At 45.8% G+C, this 26,429-nt stretch overlaps 1 protein-coding gene across 3 annotated transcripts in view; it reads right to left on the reverse strand.

Annotated features, from left to right (window-relative positions):
* The window catches only part of LOC102694443 (multivesicular body subunit 12B), a 57,319-nt gene that overhangs the window by 12,431 nt on the left and 18,459 nt on the right, over positions 1-26,429 (reverse strand). For all 3 annotated transcript variants that reach the window (XM_069183140.1, XM_069183139.1, XM_015366816.2), the window contains exons 6-8: positions 26,053-26,181; positions 12,924-13,018; positions 414-469 (exon numbers count right to left, since the gene is read on the reverse strand). In XM_069183140.1, coding sequence (XP_069039241.1) covers positions 414-469; positions 12,924-13,018; positions 26,053-26,181 — 280 coding nt within the window. The remainder of the gene's footprint in view (positions 1-413; positions 470-12,923; positions 13,019-26,052; positions 26,182-26,429) is intronic.

Consider the following 26,429-nt stretch of genomic DNA (forward strand, 5'->3'; position numbering starts at 1 on the left):
TTGTCTAAAAGACCAATCAACAAAGTAAACACTCATTTTTCTAATCTGTCCTTTCTCTGCTGGCTCCTGCGTCTCAGCAGCTGACGGGTGCTGCTGTAAGGGACGTCTCGGACTTCTGGTGTCTGCATCCTGCCGGAGGTGTCAGGCTGTTATAGTCCTGGAGATTTTACTCCTCCTCTACCTTCTCGTCATGCCCTGATGTGAACAGGGAGGAACACAGGACGGGCCACCTGCTATCAACGTGCAGCCCCCAGTCTTTTCAGGCAGGAGATCCTTTTTTAAGATTAAAAGTTTCATTTTTAAATGACGGCAAAGCCCACCCGCTGAGGAGAAAGAGGGATTCTGGGATAATACATTCATTTCTGAAGCGGACTAACAGGACGTCAAAGAAAAAGAAATTAATAAACACTCACGTCGTCGGACGCACAGGCAAATTTTTCGGAAATCATGAAAGGCACGCCATCCATTGCTGAAAAACAGGACAGAAAACATCACAGTGGCTTGAAAACACGGAGAATAACTTTAAAGAAGCACTTTGAGGGGTGTAAGCAGTCATTTCATTCGACTGTACAACAATCTGCTACAGCTCTGGAATCCCCAGCCCACCCACATGTGAAATTATCAGTGTACCGCCATTTCATTTCACTTGGAAGACAAGCTACTAGCGCTATTTAAAACACCGCCTATACTTATTAATAACGCCTTTGACAAAAAAGCAGGAATTTCTAAAACCTCTGTCTGAAAAGCAGTCTCAGTATGAACAGTGAGGGCTTTATTGAAGTTGGAAGTCCAACTTCTACTTTTCTGCCCCGTTTTCAGTTTCATTGTCCCCGGTTATTCCTGGCGCTCCTCGTTAGCCAGACAGAAGACTCAAAACAAAAGAAATAAAACTGAAGACGCGAAACATCCACCACCGGATCCTCATTTGCATAAGAATAAGCCACTCGCACACAGTGGTGAAGAGCGAAGAGGATCAAGGAGGTGCCAGGAATTCCGTGGTATAATTAGCATTCTCCCAAACAAACGAGCTTCAACAGAGCTATAATTAAGGAGGCCTGTAATTAAGTATATGCCCTTTATCATAATGATCATGGTTAAAAATGGTGTGATGTGTGCAAGTGGGCTATTAATGCTGTAACCTCACACTGAACAGAGCCTACATAGGAATCAACGTGTCAAGACTGTCAAGTTCGAGCACTGCTCTTTGTTTATAAAATACATTAAAAAATAAATTACCGATTGCTGATCGGAATACAATGAGCCCATTCATCTGCCTGGCTCCTATCACTGGGCTTTAATCACATGGGGCTCTTAAGGGTGGCACACACTGACAGGCCTTGAAATGGCTGGGAATCTTCCTACGTGCTCCTCGCTCAGCAGGACCACAGATGTCACGGTCAAGCTCTCACTGGGCTGCCCTGGGGCCACCGGAACTAAAACCCCTGAGCTCGCCGGTAAAAAAACCGGCCCGACCCAGCGGATCTCCTACCGGAGGCCTCGTTTAAAAATAACATTCGGGTTTTGTCTCGCTCAGCTGTTCCTTTGCCCCGTTGCTTTGAGGATTCTGTGCTGTGCTTCACGTGCTCGGTTACCAGCCAAGATGGCATGAAGTCAGGTGCAGGTGTGCCTTCGTGTGCCCGCCCGAGACGCAACAAAACTCGAGACCTCGATTTCCTCCCTCCACAAGCGTCCACTACTAGAGTGCCCTGTCAGGGCTAGAGCATGTGTTTAAGCCCCGTGACTCGGCAGCGAAATGCCACGGGCCTGAGGCTGCAGAAGGAACAGAGCCCTGCTGGCAACAGTCCCTCCCTTGCAAGGGGAAAGGATGGGGACTTCTAACCCAGGGTAGGGACCCATTTCTCTGCTTGGCTGCAGATACGGCAGATGCTCATAAAAGCTGTGACTGCGGTATTCACGTTCAATGGTGAGCAGTCACGCTTGGAAGTGAAGTGCTTGGACACAGAGGAGAACACCGCTCCTCTTACGGAAACAGAAAGCGGCTCTCAATCTCTCCCGAGGCCGACAGGGCCGTGGGAGGCCCCCCGAGACTGGAAGGACACAAGCGCCTGGTTTTGATTCCTGGCAGCAGTCAATACGAATGAGTGGCAAAGCACTGTTGCAGTGTCAGGGGCAGCAGGAAGACGATGACAGTCCGCAGAACGCATCGGAATCGATACCCAGGAGAGGGGGAGAAACAGCACGAAAGGGAACGCCGCCTGACCCGTCTTTAACTGGCGGATGAACTGGAGAGCTGAAAGCCGACCTGCAGTTTTGCACTTCGGTGCACAACGAGGCTAGGTTTTAAAATCTGAAACCGCCACACGTGGTGCACTCACCCGGCAAGGGGCACAGCGCCCGTCGTAGAGACCAGGGAGCCCCGGGGTCATTTCAGCCTGCCTAGACAGCTTTCCCCCTGCTCCGTTTTTCAGAGAAAACCAGAACAATTCCAAGGTGCCAAAAAATCGACAGGTCCCAAGCCTTTTATCCCAGCATGCTAAAGTCCGTCTAGCCCTTACAGGAACAAAAACAATATCCCTAAGTTTTATTTTTATTTAGGATTTTACTGTCATTTAATACCAAAAAACGATCCCATGTGCAAGAACCTCGCTGTGAACGATGAAAGCATAAAGAACAGAGTCAGCAAAGCCCCGTCTGGATCAGTGCCTTATTAATGGTAATGTCAGGGCAGTGAAAAATGCTAACATTGTCATATTTAGCTCCTGGGTATAGACGAATGGTTGTTTCAGGACTCAGAGGGCTCCACTTCTACGCTGCACTGAGCGCTAATCCTTCACACCTCTATTGTTGGAACGCACTGTCATCTAGGACTCTACACACCTACAGGCCCCAAGGAAACATCCCAGTTTCCAGCGCAGAGCTGCGATATCATTTTTTAAACTACACCTAGGAAGCAGCCCCCTGTTCATTAGGACCCTGCCTGCTTACTGCCCATTACTCTACCAAGAGCCTTTTATTCATTCACGATTTCACACACACTTCTGTAAAATATTTACTATGAGTGTTTCGAGCTGGGGGAAAAAAAGTCTCGATACTAAACTGTATTTCTGGCTTGCTTATCTACGGCACTTAACTTTTATTTCCTTTACTGTTATGGAGAAAAAGATGTGCGCACTGCTGGCTGGATTGTCTAGAAGCCAGAACAGGAAGGACACGAGCCTCAGGCAGGACGCAGCTGTCTCTCTGGGACAGTTCTGGTCTCTGCTCAGAACACCCATGTTGCTCACACGAGCCAGTCGCCTTGTGCCTTCCAGTATTGCAAGAGGTTCCCCAAGATGGTCCAGCACCCCGCTGGGGTCTGGACTGATGAGGCCCTAGCCTCGAGCACGAGCTGTACTCCGTTAGCTTTGAGGATCCAAAGCACTGCCGGGCAATCCTCAACGCCAGCTCAGCGCTCTTCCACACGCGTCGGGGATAGCGGCCTGGAAAAGACTCGAAGATGCAAAAGGAAGAACTACGGCAGCCAATTAGCCTAAAATAAAGTTTTCCTCCCCACAGGCGATCTGTTCGATCTCCACGTTGAAGCCCAACAGGTGCACAGCAGCTCGCCTAGTGAGGAGGAAGAAAGCAAGAAGGAGCCCAGGTTCCAGACACGTGAAAAGTGGTGCTTATGCACACAGTGTTGGCCGAAAGGGCTTCGGCAACGAACCCTACACTCACCACGCACCACTGCGCTTGACAGGGAACCACGCCACACTAGATCCATGGAATCTAAACTGAGGACAGCTCAATTGCTCCGCCACAGACCAAGACTTTTCCCGGCTTACGGGCAGCAGTCTTTAGACTGGCTGCTGTGATCTTCTGGCTGATAGAAAGGCAGCATGTTTAAAAACCAGGGGGCGCTCTCTCCACCCCCCCCACGCACACACACCCCAGCCTCCTCTCGGCCCCTTTCTTATGCACCTGTCCTGACCAGGTGGGACGGAGATGACGTGCCTCAAACCTGCAATAAGCGTAATCGCTGGAATGATCCCAGGATACGCAGGTGCTCCTGCTGCGAAGGCACCTTCCTCTCCTGCTGGGACAAGGGGCTGACCGCTAGACTCCTTACATCCAGGAGCACGGATTTCCTTCTCCCTAAGCAAAAGCACACAGCCGACTGCGGGGACAGGCAGTGCGGGTCGGATCAGGGAATTCGCGGAGCCAAAAAAAAACGGTTTTTGGGTGGAAAAGAAAGGGGGGAAAGATTAAACAAGCAAAAAAAAAAAACAAGATCTGGGGCGAGGCCGGCTTCTTCCCTGTTCCAGCCGCGCTCGACCGCGGGGACGGGAGGGATGGCGCCCGGGCCTGACAGCCTCTCTAAGACATATTGGAGCTGGTTCTGTCGTCCGGGCACCGCCATCTGTGCCACTGCAGCGGAGGCTGTCTTCGCAGGCTGCAGAGGAAGGCGGCAGGTCCCCGAGTAGCTGTGCAGCCACAGCGAGTCATTAGTCAAATTGCCTAATGAGAGAGAATAAAAATCGCCCCCTACCCTGACAGGAGAAATTTTGGAGGTGTTGGAACTCGTGACCCATGCTATGAGAACAGATGATCATGAGCTGCTATTTTCAGATTATTATAACGACTCTGTGGCTCTGTGGGTTTTTTTTTTTTAAATCCTGCGAGGCAGTGAAGTATAAAAATTCAGCTGCCGGCCACATAATCTACCCTAAAAACGGCCTAAGAAACAGCTCGGCGATGCGCTTGTTTGAGATCTCTGCAATGTGAAGGAAAGCTAATCTGAGAAAAGATCAAATGCCCATCGATTTATCGGCACTGCAGACCAGCGCTCAAGCAAGCTGTCACAAGCAATCAACGTCCTAAAATAAACATCTTTTTGTTTGTTCGATACTTTGAGCAAAGTTATTTTTGTGAGGTAGTGCAGATGAAGAATCGGCGTGTAAAATCAGAAATTCTGAATAAGCAGGTCTGTGCTGAGTGCATTTAGTGAGTGACTAATTATCACGAGGCATTTATTAACTCAGAGTCCTTTTCTTACATGACTGGACAGCGCTGCCGCTGTTGGGATAAAAGAAATGCAAAAAAAACAAAACAAATTCCTTATTAAAAAATAATAAAAGTGTGCTTACAATTTTTATATCTATGTAACTCCACACTAGAATCAGCTGCAAATCGACAGTGGTCAAACAAGGTCATCTGTTCTGGGGTGCATTAAATGTTCCCCCAAAACTAGGGGCTTCAAACCATAAAAACACACTTTTCAGCAGTGCAGAGGGCTAGAATCCCAGAAAACATGAGATTGGAATAGGCTTGCTGGACTTTCCGTGAAAAATGTAAAAAATAACCTAAATACTGTTCTCTGCAAGTGTGGAGGTGTAGTTAATGTCCTAGAACAATACACTCCTGCCTGAGTCCTTTCCTGTGGGTACTGCAGCAGACCTGTTTAACTTCAAACTGTTTTGAGAGGGGGAAAAACTGAACAGTATTTAGCGAGGAGGGAAATGTGTTATTTTTCCATCTGTGTGACAAGCAGCCCTTGAAATGTGCTGCTGGATTCAGAGCCAGGAAGCAGTCCCAGTCGGCCAGCACACCATCAGTGCGCTGAAAAGGTACAGCAGGTAGCCTGAGAACATGTGTGGCATGCCTGCTTGACGATAGCCTCGGGCAACGCGAGGCCTGTCCGGAAGGAAGCTCGCAGACATGCAACTCTGGTCTTGAAGATCCTGAATGACCTGACCAGTAAACTGGACTGCTGGCTGCACTGTGTAGCCAGACATGGCTGGTACAGTTTGAGGAGAGCTCTGTCACCAGCTGGCTGTGACCCACTTTGCCTGAAAAACCTGGTTCCTAGGTGCACATGTGCAGAGACCAGGCTGAAAGCAGAAATGTGCTCGTAGCCAGCAGGCTCTCCAGCATTTAGCATTGATTGCAATAATTCCACTTTAGTACTTAATAAATTACATGCAAGTGACTATGAAAATAAATGCAGGTTTCTTACAGGCTCTGTTACAGAGACTAGAGCTGCACACATTTGAGGGAATATGAAAACAAAACAACAAGCCCGGCAACATTTCTGCTCACTCTCTCCCACTGTCCCACGCCCCAGTCACAACCCAAACACATTCTCCATATGCGTGTCTGAGAGCAGCAACAGAAAAACAAGAAAACAGCGCACACATGCACACACAAAAGAAAAACAAAAGCTCAATGCAAGACTGTCAAATTAAAAATAAAAAACTAGAGAGAGAGCTCTGATCACACTCCAGCACAGGCATGCTTGAAGGAGTCCAAAAATGGTTTTAAAACTCCCCCTCCTCCCCATCCCCTTACCCTCTGGACTCTAAATAAAACAGCAGGCATACTACAGGCGCTGGTGTTATTAAGTTTTCTGTGTTCACAGTACCAGTGAATGTAAACTGGCATCTCACATGGTGACTAATGAGGTCTGCCAGGGCTGAAACAGGGGGGCTGACAGCCAGAGAGGCCTCCTTGGCAGACACTAACCCGGGCTTTAACTCATTCATCATCCGCTAAACCAATCCACCAATTCCGCTCCACCATTTGTCATTAATTATGCTAATCAGCACACCATTACTCTCTGGCGACACCGTGGCGGTTGCGAGTTCGTTCCGGCTGCTTCAGATGCGCACCTTACAGAGCCTGCGAGAGCGCGGGGCGGAGACCCAGCCCACATGGGACGAGGGTTATCGGGCTGCACAAGCCCGCCTCTGCTGCTCGCCGGCTCTCCGCCGCCTCGCCGTTACAGCTGCCCCTCCGAGACGTCCCTGCACCCCCCCAAACCCGGCTATCAGAGGCGCGTTTTGGAAGAGCTGAGCAGATCTGCCAGCTCGTGATCCGAGCCATCACGGAATCGGAGAAGAAGGCTTCTCCTCTTCCTCCGTACATGGCTTGGTGCCCCGTTTTCTAAGACGGGCTCCTTCCTCATGGCCCTGCCCCAGCGCCCCGCCAGGCGGGGAGAGTGTGTGTGAGTCACACCCCAGGTGAGGAAGCCGTGCGCCCAGCAATACTCTGTCAGTTCTTCTTTCACTCTGACTAGGACTGGGCTGGCGCCTGTAGAGGAGCCACTGGAGTGGGACGCACTTGCAAGAAAGACGCAGGCTTCGGAACAATCCACTCATGGCAGGTGTTGAACACGGGCTCTCCATAGCTCCCTGCCGACACCCCTTAGGTGCTCGTCTACCTATAAGCATATTTGACTGAAATCAAATGGGGCTCAGTCAACCTCTCCAAGAACAGCAACCCTCTGAGACCGGGTCTCCTCCGTGCTGCCCTGCGCTAACCACTTACTGCATCATTCACCTGCAGCGCAACTCATCTCAACCCCCCCCCAAAAGTGATCTTTGAACGCTCATGAAGACTCGAGGTGCAGCCGGCCCCCCTCGTCATAAAACTCCACTGTTGGCATACCCTGCCACGTCACCCCCGATACCGCGGGAGCTGTAATCTAGCTTGTGCTGCGTTGCACTCGGCCCCAGAAGCCCTTTCACAAAATTACTTCATTTACAGAATCTCATTGTGCTTTTTAAATCACAGTATGTATTAGAAGCTCATTAATAACAAACTTAACAAGTGAACGGACCCATTAAAAGATCTTTAAGGAATATTTGAACATAAATCTCCTTAAACTATATTTAATGACTGGATTTCAAGAAACATTTTTATCAAATTATAATTAGAAATTAGATAACACCCCACATTACATGGAATGTAATGGCAGAACTCTGACAGGCCCCATCTATTGAGTGAGCACTGTCGGGTTATTGATAAAAATGAAGCAAGATTATTACTCTGGCTAAGACAGCAGAATACCTAACCTAATGAGAAATTAGACATCTCTGGGGCCCAAAGAGACATTTTCAGATCCAGACATTTGCCATTCAAGGTGACTTATGTCCGGGAATATTGCGTCGTTGCAGCGCAGCTAGAGAAGGAATGGAGGTTCACAAAGTTCACGTCACTGGTCTTTAATACAGACAGTACATGAGAAACAGAGATCAATTAGTGGGATACTTGTTACTTTATCACATTATGTCAGCTAAGTATTGATTTAGTGAGGAATTTGTCAAAATGTGCTGCAAGGGTGAAGTCTTCTGCTGTTGTTCTTTTTTAAAAATTAAAGGAATATTGAAAAATGCTTAAGAAACAGAATACAAGAGTCTGGGAAAAGAAACTCCCAAACTCTGTAGTCATCACCACAGCTAAATCTATTTTGGAGTCAATTAAAAAAAAAAGTATCAATTCCTCTTTAAAAATTAATAATTAGAATTGTCACTGCTGTCACCTTCCAGCAGTAATTATGTTTTGCAGCTCAATAGATAACAATCCGCATGTTTTCATGCTAACCATGTTTTCCGTGATTTTACGAGACGATGCCAAACTAAAATATGTTCAAATACGATAGTCCTAACAAGCACACGTGTTGACGCATTTTGCAAGCGTCTTCAGAGCACAAGACTTCTGCGAAAAGGATGGACAGTGTTGTATACGCAGACAAATTAAAGTCTGAGGGGTTGTCTATATGAACAAGCACATGAACAATCACCTAGCCCTCGGCTTCCCCAGCCGATCTGCAGAGTTGAATTCCCTACGGGCTCCCGGACAGGAAACTGAAGGCAGCCGACTAAACACTTCAAACGCCAGGCTCCGGTTCAGAGTTCCTAGTAGGGTTATTTTAATGGCACCAAAATTGCACGACATAGATCTTGTGCCATCTAATCTAAAACAAAGCCGATAAATCTGCTCCTTGTCCCACCAGGAGGAAACCACAGAAAATTAATTTTAGTCAACTTAGTTGATACTAAGCAGATTCCAGGCGGGCATTCAATGGACTCCTGCTTCTGAAAAATGCACTGATGGCGGTAAAAAAAAAATAATCAACAGCCGGCACCAGAAAAACCAGGGCTCAACAGCAGCCAGAGCAGGAAGACTGGGCTGATGGCTTCTCTGTCACTGACCGGGATGGCTTCTTTCTAATCCCTCAGGCTAAGACGTTTTGTTACTTTAAAATATGGCAGAACTTTCGCAAATGATGTATGACACACTGAGAGAACAAACCTGGACCCCAGCTGTCTGTACTACTGTTAAAAATGAAAGAAACTGCTGTTTCCAGGACTTCTTTGTCCTGAGCACAAATTGCTACATTGCAGAACCCCGTGCCACACACTGGGCTGCTAAAGAAGATTAGATGTAACTTTTGTTTGAAACCTGATGTGAAGCCACTTAATGAAAGTGCTGTAAAAAATTTATTTTTTTTTCTTCCGTCTGTGTTAGTCAATCAAAAACCGGTGAGGAGAAAAAAAAAAAGTAATTCTGCATAATCAGCGCGCACCATCTGGAACAATTAACCAAATTCTACAGAACTACGAGGATCAGTCATATCGGCTTATTAAAGATCCGGAATTATACAAGTAATAAATCCTTGAAAAAACGAAGCGTACCCTTGCCTGTCATCACTATTTTAACTTCAAATACTGAAGAATGCTTGATAAGCCTGAAAAGAGAAGATTAATATATGCAAATTACATCGAGCATTTAAAAGCCCCCAACAACTGTCTCAGTTTTTGTGCCCCTTATTGCTGCTTTATGTTTTATTCATACACCAACTCACCTGTCACTTCATAAGCTATAATATTATGGGGGTATTATTAAACAGCATAAAGCTGTGCTTTAATTGGAAAGCTTCATCGCATTTTCCAATTATTTGGAGCAAATTAAAAGCAGATGCCCATACTTTAATAAGGATTCTAATATCGGTTCAGGGAAATCAAAAATCATTGTCATCGCTCTGCCGGGATATTTTGCAAAACTGAAGTTAATTTCGATTTTTTTTTCTTGAAAGGATGAACTGTCTGCCGTTCCTGTTAATTGCCCTTCTTTTAACAGATACTGAAATAATTGAGCTTCATATTAGGTCAAATCAGAAAGGCAAATCTCTCGCTTTTTAGATTAATGCAATAGATATGTTAATGCCTGAACTTTCATCAGGTCTGTTTTTATTACACACCTAATATTCCCTGAGGCGACTCCAAAATCTCGAAGCTATGTGCGTGACGCTCGACTCAGGATTAAAGGTGTTGGGGCTAACCCTTACAGTGTGTGAAACACTGACTGAGGACGATACCTTCAACTCGGCGAGAACAATTCTCCTCAGAAAAATGTCTTCTAGAAAAAAGGAAGGCCGAACACTTATGGTTTCTTAGCACTTCAATTATTTCTATGTACCAAGTCACAACTGGAACAGTGTTGAGAGTTGTATTCAAAGGTCCGCCCACAAACTTTCTTCTGAAACCATATGGCTCACTACCCTAACCCTACCACCCTACCTTCACAGAGCAGAGACCTCCTCCATTCCTCCAGAGGTACAACACAGATTCCAAGCTGTAAAAACTAGGATATACAAGTACATGTGCAATTCTCTCATTTTAATAATTTAAAATGTGTCCCCTTGCATAACTTCATATAACGATAATGAAGTATTGTCTGAAAGTTGTCTGAATATTTCTTCTCTTTCAGTCCAATTTATGCAGCATAATGACAATGTACTGTGGCTTTGGCCTTATCTGTGAAAAGGAGGACAAGCAGCAAGAAACAGTTTTTACTCATTTTATTATTATTATCATCATCATCATTATGCCTATTGAACAATAAAAGGGGTGATATTAATGTATACGAAACTTGGTCAGCACACTTAGTTTGCCCCACAACCAAATCGGTGCAGAATAACATTCTGGTGATAAATGCCACACAGTCTGTGCTTAACATCTGCACATACTGTAGGCAGAAAAAGAGATTCAACATGCTCCTTTCTGCCATGGTAAGCGCTGGCTTTTTTATCTCCTCCCTCTCCTCTGTTTTGTTTTGCTTTTAAGTGACGGAAGGTTTAATCAAGAAAGCAGGCAATTCATCAATCGTAAAAGAGCTGCCTGCGCAGTCTTGACAGAGCACACATGGTTTCATACAGACTGAACCTGGCCACCTGTCAACACACCTTTCCACTTGTACAGCACGTACAATACACCTTACAATTAACACACATCAGCCGTCTGCCTGCAATTTTTTGTTCTCTTTAGTTTTTTTTTTGCTTTAATGAAATCAAGTTGCAAAGACTGATTTTAACCCTTAAAATACAGACCCTGCTGCTGACAAAACGAAATACACAACGCACATTTTATGGTGTGCAAAACAGGACCTGGGCCAGAACATTAAAACAATCTCCGTGATTATTAGAAAAAATACAGTTCTGCTTTTAAACTTTACTGAGGGCACATTTTGACGGGATGGATAAAAAAGTAATCATTTTAAGAAAGAGACCCATTTCTCTTTTTGTGGAGAATTAGGTTTGAAAAAATCCTTTAGATTTAAAGACAGTGAGGCTTTCCAGAGTTTTAACTCAGACGGAGACTGTCAAAACCCAAAAACCGATCAATAGCTCCTCTGCCTTCAGTGAGGGTGTCATGATCGCAGCCATGTCACACAGCCTGGAAGATTTACAGACTGCAAGAATTCCTCTGCTCCTCGCACACGGCGCAAGGCACCGACGGCCAGCTTGCACTGCAGGAAACTACAGCATCGCGCAATTCCTCCTTCTCTCATTCTGCTGCCCGTTCTGGGTCAACAGTGAAATGATCAGTCTGCGCCTCGATGTGCAGAGGGCAGCATGGCCCACTTCCTAGAACACTTCACTAATGTCCAATCAGCCCGCGAAATTACTCACCTGACACCCAGGGAAAATCTGCAAAAGGCTGTTTATGACTCTCTCGCCTCTGTTATTGCTACAGATACTGTTCAGATCTGGGTAAGGAAAAATACGGCAGCAGTCGGAGGACTGTCTCGCACCCAATTGCTCAGGGAATTTTGTGGAAAAAAAAAACACTTACAATATGTGTCTGCTTATCTACGCAAGGACTGTTAGATATTTCCACAATCACACTGCTAATCTAAGCAAAACAGAAAACAAACTGCATGTAATTAACACAAACTACAGCACATAATAGTACTGTACAAACATCCTTTTGATTTTTATTTCAGGTTAAACCAGATCAGCACAGAGGAAATGCAGGAAGCATATTAATAATAATAATAATAATCATGCAACATGCTGCAGGAGCTTAATGCACCAACTATTCCCCTTTGGTTCAGATAGGGAGATCACGATTTGGTCTAATTACCGTAATATCCGCTTAACCTTACGATGGCTGTGGAACGTTTAACTGTGTCAAGTTCTGAGTCGCCCTCAAATTGAATGTGAAAAGCAGAATGGGAGGGTGCAGTATTTAGGAGCTGGGTGGCTCTGGGGGCTCTTTTCCATCTCGCCACTCCAGCATCTCGGAGAAAGATGACAACTCCTCACCACAGGGTGTCTCTCTACGGCTGGATAAAGGCTGCAGCTCCAGCAGAAACTGAGCCTCGTTGTGCTACCAGTCCACACAGAGCGGACACGAAGCGGAGCTTGAATACCTGCACTCACCCCCACGGGTCTCAGGCTGTTTGTAACTCGGGCGCCTTTGGAGTTGTGGAATTGTTGTAGGAGCACGTTACAAGCCGGACGGAACAAGCTCTAAACTGCTGCGTTTTCCTCCATTTTTAGCTAGGCCCAGCGCTTCCAATTGGCCTGCCATGGTACAAATGTAAATTTGCACTTGCAAATTTCCATTCATATAGTTATTGCTAATAATTTAACACATTACCTGCTTAAATGGGTTTAAAAAGCAGCGGTTGCGAGGTATGCAGCTCACTGTGTACAGTAATGCAAATGGCTCTTCCAGCCCAGCACTACCTCAGGGAAAGCAGGCTGGAGATCAATGAAGAATCACGCGCCCATACTAATCAGCCTCCTTTCTCACACTCATTAAAACGCCGCGCAGGGAAGGCACACAGAATGCACGCCGGTAGATGTGTACACGTTTCAGTGGAGAATGAAGAAGGCGGGTTTGTGTGCAGCTCACCGGATATGGCATACAAGCTGGAGTTCTGGTGCTCGTAGTCCGGCCTGGTGCTGTTCTTGCCCCGGAAACAAGCAGGAAGCGTCATAGATATGTGCCTGTGGCGACAGCAAAAGAACAACAAAACGTAGTTAGGGAAAAATGCAAAGCCGACTATTTGCCTACACGCTTGGTGCAGCATTACGAGAAATTAGAACGTTATTTGGGAGAGAATGGAGAGCTCACTCTGCATGGCTCTGTATCCCTTCTTTGAATAAAGGGCTGTCAGAAGTGGCCGGGGTGGGGACAGGCACCCCACAGCGGCCAGAGACACTTGTGGGACCAGTCTGCGCACGCACACACACATGCCCTTTGTCTAGTGATCTTGCCCAGCCTCTGATGTTTACCCCCTGAGACCCTGGGTTCTGAACATGACAAGCCTAATGATCACAGAAGAGACGGCTCTGGTTCTGCGACTCCGGCGATGGGCAGAATGCTCCCCTGATGGCTCTTCTGAGCCGTGAGGAGCTGCTACATGCACAGCGCTGTGGCGATAGTGTCCTGCACACCTGCTTTTACTCTCTTCACTGCTCTCTAGCCAGGGTGGATATGGACCAAACCTCTCCTTTAAAAAAATGCACTTTTATTAAACTATTTTTAGAGATGCACCAAACCTTTTCCATTCCGATTGCAAAAGTCCCATTTGAAATAGGGTGTTACTAATATATTACTATTAAGATATATTTTTTTTACATTTTGGCAAGTAGTTGCCTTTTTTTTTTTTTATGTTCGTCTCGGTGCATCGGTTCCAGGTGTCAACATGCCAACTGGGGGATGTATATCGAGTCCTTTCCCATAGTAGATGTGTGAATTTACTTTGGGAGCATCAACGATAGCGAACTGTTCACTCAATTCTCCGTAAAAATGATATGGCAAACGACAAACACGCTGTACTTAAATGTGCAGTAACAGAGCAGAGCTACTGGTGCACATTAACAGTGTTACCATGAAAGAAACTCCATATCCCACGCACTCTAATTACAGAATGCAATAAGCGAGCGTATTATTCAGAAATGTGCCTGCTGTAGAATTAGGTATTAGACATGCTTTGAAGATGAGATGAATGCCTGCAACCATCTTCAAAAACAACAACAACAACAATAAGATGGAAAAAATAACAAAAACACATATCTAGGAAATTAGCTGAAGAAGCTGTTTTAAGACCAGGTCAAATGACATTCAGAATCCTGGGATTTAATATGCATTGGGCTGATTTGCACAAAAGAGTAATGTTTAAGGTCGGGCAGACAATGGATGAGGAATGAGCCCCAAAGCTGGAGGAAAAAAAAACCCGCAAAACTAAATATGAAAGCATTTGATTCCGTTCTGTCTGCCTTACCTCCCGAAACTCCTCTGAGTAAACTACCTCTGCTGAAAATAAGACTAATGAAATTACTTCTGCACCAGCCTCCCAACAGGTTTGGCTTCCTACTGCCAGACAGCGGATTCGGCTTGCTCACCTTACAGTGGGGTGTTAATTAATTAAATAAATAAATGAAATAATTTATATCAATAACAATAAAACAACCTTCCTGACAGGTTGCGGCATTTATGAACAGACGTCTGAGGCTGAGATTTATTCTGCGTGATAGGGTCGGCTCTCTCCTGCCCGTGTACATCTGCATTCGGCGGTGTAAAATCCAGGCCAGTGGTGAATTTTTAAAAGGTTGGCATCAATCTTGTGGAACCGATTGCCACATTTAATGAAGACTTCCCTTCCAATGCAAAGGTTGACTCCAACATAAAAACACATGACATGACTAGGAGGCAGCGAGACATTTCACAAACACAGATAAACTGTGGGAAATGCCTGCGCGCTCTTTCGGCAGAACCCTTTAAATTGCTCAATGATCTCGATCACGGAAAAGAGTTATCCATCAAGATGTGTATACAAATACACATCATATTTATATACATGCACATTATATACTATACAGCAGAATGTCCGAGATAGGAAATACACAAAGCATAGAGATGAAAACACACACACACATATATACACATGCACCCATACCCACAGTTTATACCGTACAGAAGCAGCTCAGGGATATGAAGCACTCAGACACGATGTATTTACTGTACAGCAGGGCCTCAGGGATATGAACACCCCATTTATGAACTAACCACTCACCCAAAGCCCTCACCCAGAACCAGAAGTGCAGTGCTAGCAGATGTGGTGCAGGGGATTTTCTTAAGGACACAGTTCAATAGCTTTACAGACAGCTCATTCCATTTTCTCGCTGTCCTTTAAGTGGGTGAGTGTGCTTATTATTCTTCCGTCTTTCTATGACTAAAGGAGGAGGCAGGACCTTACAAACTAACATACAGGCCTACTTGAGCTCATTACAAAGGAACTTTGGCACTTACAAAATGAAGGGAACCTTAAGCCAAATGGTTTAACAAGGTAAGGAAGTCAGATCACTGCTCCTCTTACTGTAACACACTGTAACTTTACAGCCAACCTCCACTGATGAGCTGTTCCTCAACTCCGTGGTTCTACTGTGTGCACACACAGGTGGAGAAACAGCAGAATGCACTTAAAACCCCAATTTCTACTACCCATCAAACGATGTTTTCACGGTCAAAGCAGAATTTACAGCCACTTTCACCAAACCTGCAGTTCTATAAAAGAATTAACAATATGCTTGCTTAATGGTACATGCACAGACTGTACAGGCAATTTCTTGCGATACTTTTTAGATGGAGTTCAGGGAGCGAATGCCAGCCGGTTCCAACCAATTTCTTCAATTTTGGAGTCACTGAAGGAATCAGCTAGCAAATGGATTGCGACATCTGTTGATTTCAGTCTTCAGGAGAGATTCTGTCTAGGTGGAACAGAAAGTCTTTAACAAAGACATCAGACTTTCAGGACCACTTCAATCACTCACACCCACAGTGCAAATCTGGTAACACCATTTCCATGTGGAAATCAAGCCTGGGACAATTTCACAGCACAGCAACCCACCACAAGCGGAAGGGACAACAGTGGACAAGGGTTCGGCCAGCCTCCATCAAGGAGCACCATTCTTGCGCGATTTAAATAAGAGAAACATTTGCCAGAACTGTACATGTAATGGCTACGCGCTGCTCATCTCCCCATAAGAAGAAAGAACAAAAATAACAATTAAAAAAAGAACAGAAAATTACCGGGACCTAATCCCGAGGTTTCTAAACGTATCTGTTAAGCGTGCTTGCTGGGGTTGCATATGGCAAATCAATTACCAGTCTAATTCTTAGAACAAAAACATGGCAAGTGTATTGCTACATAATCAACAGCAGCAGTTCTGTTCAGATTACGTCGGCCACTAGAGTTTTGAATACAATTAATCATCATTCTAGGCAATGAGAAGCCATATTGACACTTATTTCTAATTTGAATATTTAATTACAGTGTAGTTCCTCATTAAATTACCACAAAACTGGGAGCACAGCCTGGAAGATTTAAACAATTACAGGTTTTAACTCGTAAACCACCAACCCATTTAAGGCAACAACTGAAATGATGAAAACAGGTGAGCCTGTTGAGATCTCCATGAACCTACACCACAGTTTCTGACAAAGCAAAACAAAACCATTCTACCGAACAGTCAGCATACTTCACCGCCTGTCTTTGGTTCAAAGTTTCATTCACTTCTCTTTGTATTGGGGTCTTATGCAGAATATCAGGGACTTCAGTTTCTGCACCAATTAAGAACAAACTGAAAGAACAGAAAACTCTTGAGTAAAACTGGCCCAAACGTCCGAGCTGCGCTAGTGGTCACTGAAAAAGCAGCCTGTGAACCGTGAGACCGCAGCAGTGAGTTTGCACACTGCTGTGATAGGATCAGACTCAACCGCTAGCACTGGGCAACAGATTTCAAAACCCGGACTTTGTCTCTGGCGAAACAAGGGAACAGAGGAAGGGTGCGAACATTCCTGCGGTGATCCTGGAATGCAAGATGGCAAAACAGAAGCTCTGCACAGAAGGTAAGCCAGCAGGAACGGCGCAGGGCAACCCCCGGCACATTCCTATAAAAGAAACAAGTCCTGTGTGGTCTCCAGCTTTGGCACAACCGTACTGGGACATGACGATGGGACACAGAAACAATGTCGGCTGCTCTTCTGGAAGCGACAATAAGCCCCCAAAAATCACTGCAAAATCACCACTGAAAGACGCCATGAGGTCTGGCCTGCTTAGCTCTGCGATGGCCCAGAACAGAACTTTGTCCCTGGAAGTGAGGAGATTGCGGAGTTGGCTGGCATATAGTCCCTCTTACCTCAACTGTATCTCACTTCGGCGCAGGAATGGGAGGAAATCACAAGATCCGAAGGGCTCAATGTGTCAGATAAGATAGAATTAAACCACATCTTTCCATTATTGGTACTATCAATCACTTTACCCCTCTAAATGCATGATCTAATGGATTTCAGGAGCAAAACCAAAAGATTGACTTTCTCTGGTTGTATTCTTCTATCACAGGCTTCATACACACTTCTTACATTATTTACATTTGGAATAGGGAATTTCTTAGGACTGGGATTTTGATTATCTTCGCTTCCAAATGCCTAATATTTATTAGATCTATTAGTTTTCTTAACCCCTCGTAGTCATTACATTATGAAGCTAGTCTCATCCCTTGCGTTCAATCTGCCCAGGGAACACGATGGACCAGCTGTCTACAGTTGGAAAGAATGGATATCCTATTCTTTGGCCACTATTTGGATTAAGGATATTCTTCTCTCAGGACTCTTGCTGAAAGACGATGCTCTTGGGAAGGTGGCGATGAATCTGGTTGGCGTGTACCACTGCAGTTTAGAGATGCTGACACTATGTTGTACCCGTGCCTTCCCTCTGCTGTCCTGTCTTGGGATTGCTTATACAGAGCCCCTACTGCTCATGTTGCTGGGCAAGCAGACAGGGCTGCTGCTGATGTGGTCCGATCTTTACTGAGTTGCCTATCATGCCATCCGATTTCCTCTTTACAGGTCCTTCCGCTGGAAAATGGGAAGGGGTATCGATGTCAGATGTCATCCAAGGTGACTCGAACCCTCTGCACTTTCTTCCACTCTCTCACTTATTTCTGAGATCGTTGAAATACTGTTGAAACTGATATTTGTTTACAAGGTACATTCCTAGTTGTCTTATAACAGTTTTTCGGCAGTTCAGAAGAATAGGAATGTTTTATACCCATTTACTTCCCGATGAAGGCATGTGGCAATTCGTGTGACTTTTTTCCACTCCCTCACTTATTTCTGAGATTGTGTGCATTATCAGGGGTCGCTGGGGTGTTTTGGGCAGGTGGGGGCATTCTGTTGTCGTTGTTGGTGATGGGGGGGGAGTGTGGTACCCTGTTAAAGTGAAAGGTTAAGGATTTCATTTCTATCCCTGTCATTGTGTCTCTCCATTGTCAATCAGTGGCTGTCATGTGTGCTTTTCATGCAAGTCATTTCAACAAAGGGTGGCTATCAAGGAGTTTGAAGATTTCTACATTTCTACATTGAGGGCGAGGAGCTGACTGGCATATCTGAAAACTAATATCTCGGGTAAAAAAACTAGCTTGAGTTTTATTTCACACCTCACCTCTACATTAAAACCACAGATTTTCTTTGATCTCCAGACCAAATCCCTGCTGGACCTCACCGTGGCTACTGTGATACTGGGCACAGATATGAATGCTGACATGAATCACAAAGCTGACAAACAGTAGAGACTAGTACCCTGAGAAACTGAAGATACTACCCATGGCGCGATCAGCTCAATATGCAAATTTCTGTAGCTGATAAATCCTAACGTGCCCACTGCCCATTTCAATACTGTGCTACAACAAAAGGAGACACTTTGGATGGGGTTCTAAACGCAAGCTATATTTTGATGAATGTATTGTTTTGTACCAAGACTCGGTCAAAGAACTCTGCTGTTATATGGAAAGCAACTGAAGGCTTCAGTATAAATTCTGCTGTATCTGCCTCACAACTGCATACATTTCATTTAAGTGAAATTAATGAATTGGAAAGCCAAATTCTAGAGTGCACCAAACTTTTTATGAGACCAATACATTGGAAATCAACCTCGACAGAAAATGATAGAATTTGCATCCACAGTGATGAATTTCTGATACAAGGTTGATAAAAGCGGTTACTTCAGGGGCTGATGTCCCCACTATTTACAGACTTTAAGAGCAGAGAATGCCTTCTGCTGTTGGATGAGCACTGGTGTAATGCATATCCATTCCCATGCAGATAAACCATAGAGTTTCCCAGTTTAATTCTAAAGCAGACGGGATTTGCTGAGGAAAAGTTTGAGAAGGTTTTGTCAGTCGTCACTTATCTTGTCTTTGTCCATACAGAGACAGATATAGAGGAGTTGCTTGTATCCCTGTATGAGCTCGAGTAGCTGGTTCGAGACACAACAAAAGGGTGAACTTCCTGGCTCTGACGGCACGACTCCTGACGCGCGTCTTTCCGGACCCGATCAGGTCCCGTTTTGAGTTCCGCAAACACTTCAGAGGAACAAGAAAACCCGAATCTTGAAAAAGGCGGAGATCCCCCGCGATGGACTGGCTTTCCACCCAGAGTGTACCCTACCCTTCCAGCCACGGAGGGATGGCATCCCTTTTATCTCCTCTGGTGCCTGGCTGTACACTGTGTGACCTTCATGGCCAAATTAGTACACAGCGATCAGCTGGGCTCAATTAAAGGGCGCTGGTCTTCCCAAGCAGCACGAGTGGGAAGATCTGAGGTCAGTGCTTGATCACATGGGTCTGGGAACAGTTTCATTAACACCTGACCCGTTAATACTGCCCGCCAAGCCTTCAGCAGCGAGGTCAGCCGGCAGAAAGTGTGTTCATTCTCCATTTGCAGTCTCTTGGGACACTTGTCAGGGATGCCCACTTTCACCTCATTTTTTTTTTTGCCTCGTCTTTGGAACCACTAGCTCAAGCTGTCTGTCAATCTCGTGTTCTGCCCCTATTTCGGTTAACAGTACTCCGCACTGCACATCGCATTATGCCAATGATATACTGTTATACGTAGACAATGTCTCCCACTCCCTGCCTCATCTGCTAACAATACCTGATGGTTTCGGCGCTCGATCAGGGTATAAAATTAATTGGACTGAGTTGGTATTGCAGCCGTCGACCGCAGCATGGAGAAAACAGGCTAACCCCCAGTGGGGCCAGTGGTCAAACTCTTCGGATGCCCTGCAGATTTACTCTTCTGTACATTCCAGCACAGTAAACAACTTTAATAACACTTTTAGACGAGCAGACACTGACTCGAGCAGATGGACTCATTTTCGCAATTCTCTTCAAGCTCGTGTCTCCATAATAAAAATGAACGTGCTTCCCGGCTTCAGGATTTTCACTTCCAGGATTCCTCCATCTTCCCTGTCAGGGCGGTGGGAACAGACTGCATACTGATAATCACGTTACGTGTCCGGGGATGGAGGGGGGCTTTAGAGAACCTGTATGGATCACTGTGCAGCCACTGAGCATCACGATCAGCACCCGGTCAGTCTGGTCAGTCTCAGCCAGGCCTGGACAGAGGGGCGGGGGGGCGGGGGTGTACCAGGTCACGCCAGGCCTCAGGACGCCTGCACCAGCAGGGGGCGGGGCATGCAACCTTGAAAAGGATATCGTCATCAACCCCATCTCCGAGTGGGAGATGCAGCAATATTCTGATGCGTGTTCTGGTCCAGGGAGAGCCTTAGGTTTGCCTAAGGAGACCTACGTGTTCAGTGTCCTTCTGAATCTGTCACATCCTCTGTCATTGAGGGACGCAGCTGCCCCGGTCTTGAGCCAGAAAAAATGCTGGACCAAAGTGCTTGGCTGCTGTAAATAACAGTGCCCGTTTGTGTTTTTATATGAATATGTTGATATATGTTGGCAACAATGTGGCGCCAGGAACAAAGAGGAAGAAAAATCTGCTCGCTAGACATACTGACATCAGGACCAACCTTCTCACTCAAATATTGTCTGAATTTGCTTACTCAAATATTAATCGGAAGTACCTAACAGCCCTCTAAATCTGTACAAAAATCATATTTATTTAACCAGATCAGTTAGTTGAGAACAAATTCTTGTATAGGAGGAAGACCAATACAAGAGGCAGCAATCATGGCAGCAAAGAAGGTGCAGCAGGGAAACACAAGCACAATTCAGCAACGTCGCATGAAAGGGAAAAGTTGAGTCCAGGTGTCAGGCATAAAATAGGTAATCAATCCACTCCCAATTCCCATTTAAAGATTGGTAAATGAAACGTTTTGATCCAGAATTGAACTAAACCAGTGATGCATTCATCCAGTATGCAGAGGACCAGGCGATCAAAGAGATCACAGTAACGAGTGAGACAGAGGGAAGCAATGATGAATCTTATCGTGCAATGGGAGAAGACAAAAGTGTCCTAAAACAGTGCAGTGTTGGTCCCACTTTGTCTGTCCCCAGCTCTCTTTAAGGCACCAGCATCTGAAGAGCTTGGAGAAGCTGTTTAAATGGTCCAATTAACGAGCTGATTCAGGCCTTCATGGAGCCAGCTGGACTGGAAACTTGTAGACACACCAGTCCTCCTGCACAGATATTGGGGGATCCCTGGTCAAGTCACACTGGGCCTCCAGGAGAAGGGCTGCGGATCCTCCATTAGTTTTCCGCTACAAGCAGCTGTAACTATGTGGAATAAGGAGGCTTGGAATGCTGCCGATGTGGCTGAATTATTACAGCACTAGCAGAGCTGTCTGACTTTATTATAAAAGTGCTTTGGTCAAAACGTAAGAGTGAAGCACCACAGGCACTGCAGGAAGAGAGAAATGTGTTATTATTTTGTTCTTGTTTTATTTTTGGAACTTTTTAAAATATTAATAAAAACTAGCTCACAAAAAAAGATGGATGCAGTGCCCACAGCTGAAGAGATTTCAGAATTTGCACCGGCTCTTCTCAAGTCTACAGACAAAACTCTCAAGAGTGAGATCATCGTCCGAGAACAGCCCACCACTATTGAAAAACAAATCAACCTGCAAAAACTGGTTCATACAGAGCAGCGACCTCATAAAGGGATGAAAAAGACTAAACAAAGCCGAATAAGTCCCACAAAAAAAAAGCGCATCCTTTCCCACAGCAGGAAGAATCAAACCTGCTGTGGATCAGGCGCGTCTGTAATGGGCGACGCAGAGTGATGACTGCCAAGTCTGGCCAGGGCCCTGGGCAGCACTCTGCCCTCTGGCAAGCAGAGCGAGAGATGTACTTCAGAAGACAGGTCTTTAAATTACGGTCTATCATAAAGAGCGACGGCTGCATTCCGTCAATGAGAGACCAAAGACACCTGAATTCTGTGGACTCCCGGCTCATCAGTCACCTTCTAAAACATGAGAGACAGACAGATTCATATTTCCACACCCCCGGACATAAAAAAGGCCCTGTCAAGATGGGAGAACGGAGAGCGAAATGCTCTGCACTCAGCTTCTGAACCCTGTGAGGCCGACGCGCCCTTCACTGACCCCTGACCCTTGACTCCTGACCCGAGCGTTCCTCTCGCAACCTTCCGCGGAGCTGCGCGGTAACTACCAGCGCGGCCAGGCACCCAGCCTGGAACTGCATGTTGACCGCAGCTTCCCAGCACCCCAGCTCCTGCACAGCTTTCCCAGCAGCTCGCTGGTCGCCCCAGCGCTGTCTTCCAATTTAACTTCATCAGCAAAGACTGAGCTGAAGATTGCAACTCACTTCTACGAAGTGTCCTAAAAGGTGTTAAGCTATGAAATGTTTCGGCATTTGATGCAATTATCTGTAATTTGCGTATTTGCACGGGCAGTTAATTGATTAACCAAGCATCTTGTAAACCTCACACAACGCTATATTAATTTAAATGAGTGAATGTTAAAGAATTCCACCTTATTTCTTATTCCACAATAGCAATCTGCAAAACAGGAAAAAACCAAAAGCGTGTCTGGATGAAACTATTAGCCATCTTAAAATGAGTGTTGGGGGTTTTCACCCTCATGGATTTCAAGCTGAATTTTTTCTACATTTGACTCAACTCCTTAAAAAAATCCTGGCTTCGCTGACGTTTAATCTTTCCCCTTTAAAAGTTGCACTTCAGAGAGCGATTCCTCCTGTTTTAGCAATTGGGAATCTGTGGTTTTGCCTAGCTGTGGGTTTTTCCAATAAATAAATGCCTGAAAAAGTCGATACTGTGAATAACTTTGTCTTTAACGGCTTATATTATACTTTTTTGTTTACTTTAAGAACTGGTAGACCTAAATCTATGCCATACAAACACTTTTAAGTCAACAAAATATTTCCTTAAAAGCCAAACAAATGCACGCTTCTTTTCTGCTATCAGCTGAGATTACAAATGAGTTTCAGAGCCATTTATGACAGAATTTCAATAAACTGTATACTTGGCTTATGGAAAATAAATTGCTCCTTAACCAGGGAGAGCCCAGGGATAATGATTTTTGTCAGCAATGGTTAGAAAACCCAACACATTTTCCCACCAGATTAACACCGTGGACAGCTGCAAAGACTGACCACTTAAACATGGCTGGACAAATATTTACCAATGCCTCGGAAGAACGCGACCTGCGTTCGTTTTATTTGGTTTCATAAAAACGGGGGGAGAAAAAAACTCTTCGAAGAGCTGGCGAGAGAAGACAAGAAAGCAGATCTCACAGTTTCTCGGAAGGCTGTCTGGAGCCTGCTGGACAGCTCTGTAAGCGAAGCCGAGAGCAGCAGAGCGCCTGGCTCCATGTCCTACATTCTCGGCTAAATGTGGAACGCTCTGAAAATCACAGCTCCTACAGGGCTCAGACACCGGTCGCTGCGACTCCGCAAAGTTTCACACCAAACCGCAGGCGGCGACAGATCGGCGAAACCAAGAGGGCCGAGACGGATGAGACAAGATCACTTTACTGGCCGCAAACAATTTCTTGCAATAGGAAATGTGTCTTTCCGCACACCCCAACTTGCTCGCCACGAGACACACGGGCACACAGCGGCGGCCGCTGAGTGGAGCCCAGATGGACAAACGAAAGGAGCCAGCCGGCTGCCTGGAGCAAGGCCCGAACAGGCCCGGCACTCGAAGTCATCTTCCGGACGCAGGAGTTCCGACAGGTGGAAAGAGCTTCAGGAAAGTGGTCTTGTCTACTTTGGGAAAATACCGGAAGGGCGCCATTTTGTTCTGCTGGGTCTTCCCACCATATTAACGACCTCTCCCAAGCACGGCGTGCCTTTTTTTACCGACTGCCTCTAGAACTCTCTTGCAGCCGAAGAGCGGACTGCCGAAGGCCACAGGCTGCAAGTTCTCAAACACCACGGCTGACCCAGAGCATAGGTAGAAAAGGCCAAAAACGGCCTGGACACAGTTGCCTTTTAACTCTTCAATGTTCAAAGATGGTTTTAGAGGTATGGGGGAGGGAAAAAGCTTTTAATTGTAATATCTCGGAGAAAAAAGAAACAAAAAAAGAAAAATGGAGAAAAATGGTTTTCGAAAAACAGTTTTGATCTTAAATTCACATTTATTAAGATTGGTCGAAGCCCATTCCGGTCATGTCCAACGCCTGCTGGTTGCCCGTTTAAGAAAGGCACACTGGAGACTAAAATTGCCTTTCCTGGCTCTCACAATGATGCAGTTCCAGTTCATCAACTCTGCTGAGCCAGTACTGCTAGCATTACAATATCTTCTGTAAGCAGGGAGGGTGATTAAAAGTAGACCGATACTTCACATCATTAGGAGGATTGGTGATTGTGAAACCCACAAGCATGAAAAACAGCAAGAAACAAAATAAAACGTCCAACTCCGTCTGTCAAGAAAAACCTCCTCTATTATTTCTGCTCACTAAACTTTAAAAAAAATCATGTTTCTCTTAAGCCGAATTATACACATACCCATTCCTTAAGTGCATTTCAGGGTGTCCGAGACTATTTCTGTTCATGTTTGCATATGTATTTATGGATGTAAAACCATCCTAGAGCAAGCACAGAATTTTAATACAGCAAGCCCAAGTTGCACAGCCTGTGATCTCAGCATGCTTCACAGAGAAAGCGCTGCTCCAAGGTCCAATTTGTTTCTGCAGTTCCTGCTAACTTGAAAGCGCACATCAAAAGCAGAAAGCAGGGGGGGACCAACACAGACACCTGTAATGCAGTTTTGACACAACCTGAATGACGGAGAAGACAGAGGTGCTGTCTAACCTGTCAAACCAGCAGGCCAGTGTCAGAAGTATAGTAAGGTAATTAATGCTGAACCATTAACGGGCTCAGGAACCAGAGACCAAAGTGAACCCATTGCATGAGCCCTAATGTGAAGGGTCACAGGATCAACACTCGGACTCAAGCGTTGCCAACTATCTAGCATAAGTCCCAGAAAACCCTTCTGTAGATTTTACCATCAAAACACAAGCCCTCCATAGGCAGCTGTATCTGGCCATGATGGACACAGCTGTCCGACACGCGTGCCCGAGGAGGAGGAGCCGAGTTCTTCATCTGGCAACTATGAGCGTTTTTCCTCTTGTGCGGTTTTGCAACTGTTTATTTACAATTTGCTTAACAAACTGTCAGCGCTTCCTCTTCATAAATGATTCAGCTGCCTGATCTGGAAGGAGTACAAAGTGCTCCTCTCCATCCCTGCAGCCTGTGTAAACGCCATGGTTAAGTGGCTATAAACTCCCGGCTAGCCAAACACATCCCCGGCCAGCTCTCTCTCTCTCCGGGCCGAGTCCTGACCACATCTGTGCTCCCTCCAGCTCGGTCAGAAAGTGACTTGTTGCCCTCTCCCAGGAGTCACAGCAAAGAGCAGCAGTTTAGCAAGCCTGACTTACCTTCTGTCCCAGACACTGCACAACCATGTTAGGTTACAGGAACTTTTTCACTGCCAGTGCTTTAATTTAGCATTGTACTGCTGCGCACTGTTTTAGGAGGAAATGACGGGCAATATTCAGGTACAGACCTGGTGTATTCCCACCACGAGCCCTGCAGTTGTGAGAGGGACAGATTCGGTTCTTCCTCAATAGTGATGGATCACAATTGCTGATGCTCTCAAGGTACTGTAGTGACTGGTATGGGCTCAGTGCTTGAGGCAGGAGCCGTGCACAGCGTTCAGGGAGGGGAGAGGCAGGAGCTGTGCCTACCTGGGCAGGTTGGGCCCTGGGGGGGCCGCAGTGGTGACTGTTTGAGAGGTGGGCGTCGGAGGTTGAGAAGGTTCCTGTGTCCTCGGTACTCTACCCATTCGGTACCAGATTCCCATGTTGTTCAGCTCTCTACAAGACAAGCGGCACACAACCAATATTTAACCCTGAAAACACGGTCATTCTCCTGTCGCATGCCTCGGCTTAGTCATTATTTTGCTGAGCATTAGACAGTAAACAAAAAACCGAGACTTTAAACAAGGATCTAACAAGGTTGTGTACTTAAATGAACACTGTAAACCGAGAAGTGCTATGCAGATCTTACCTCAGGGCCATGGTCAGTAAGCCTGTGTTGTCACACACAGTGGATTGTGTCTGGT

Source organism: Lepisosteus oculatus, chromosome 24 (genome assembly GCF_040954835.1).
Source record: "Lepisosteus oculatus isolate fLepOcu1 chromosome 24, fLepOcu1.hap2, whole genome shotgun sequence".
Lineage (NCBI taxonomy): Eukaryota > Metazoa > Chordata > Actinopteri > Semionotiformes > Lepisosteidae > Lepisosteus > Lepisosteus oculatus.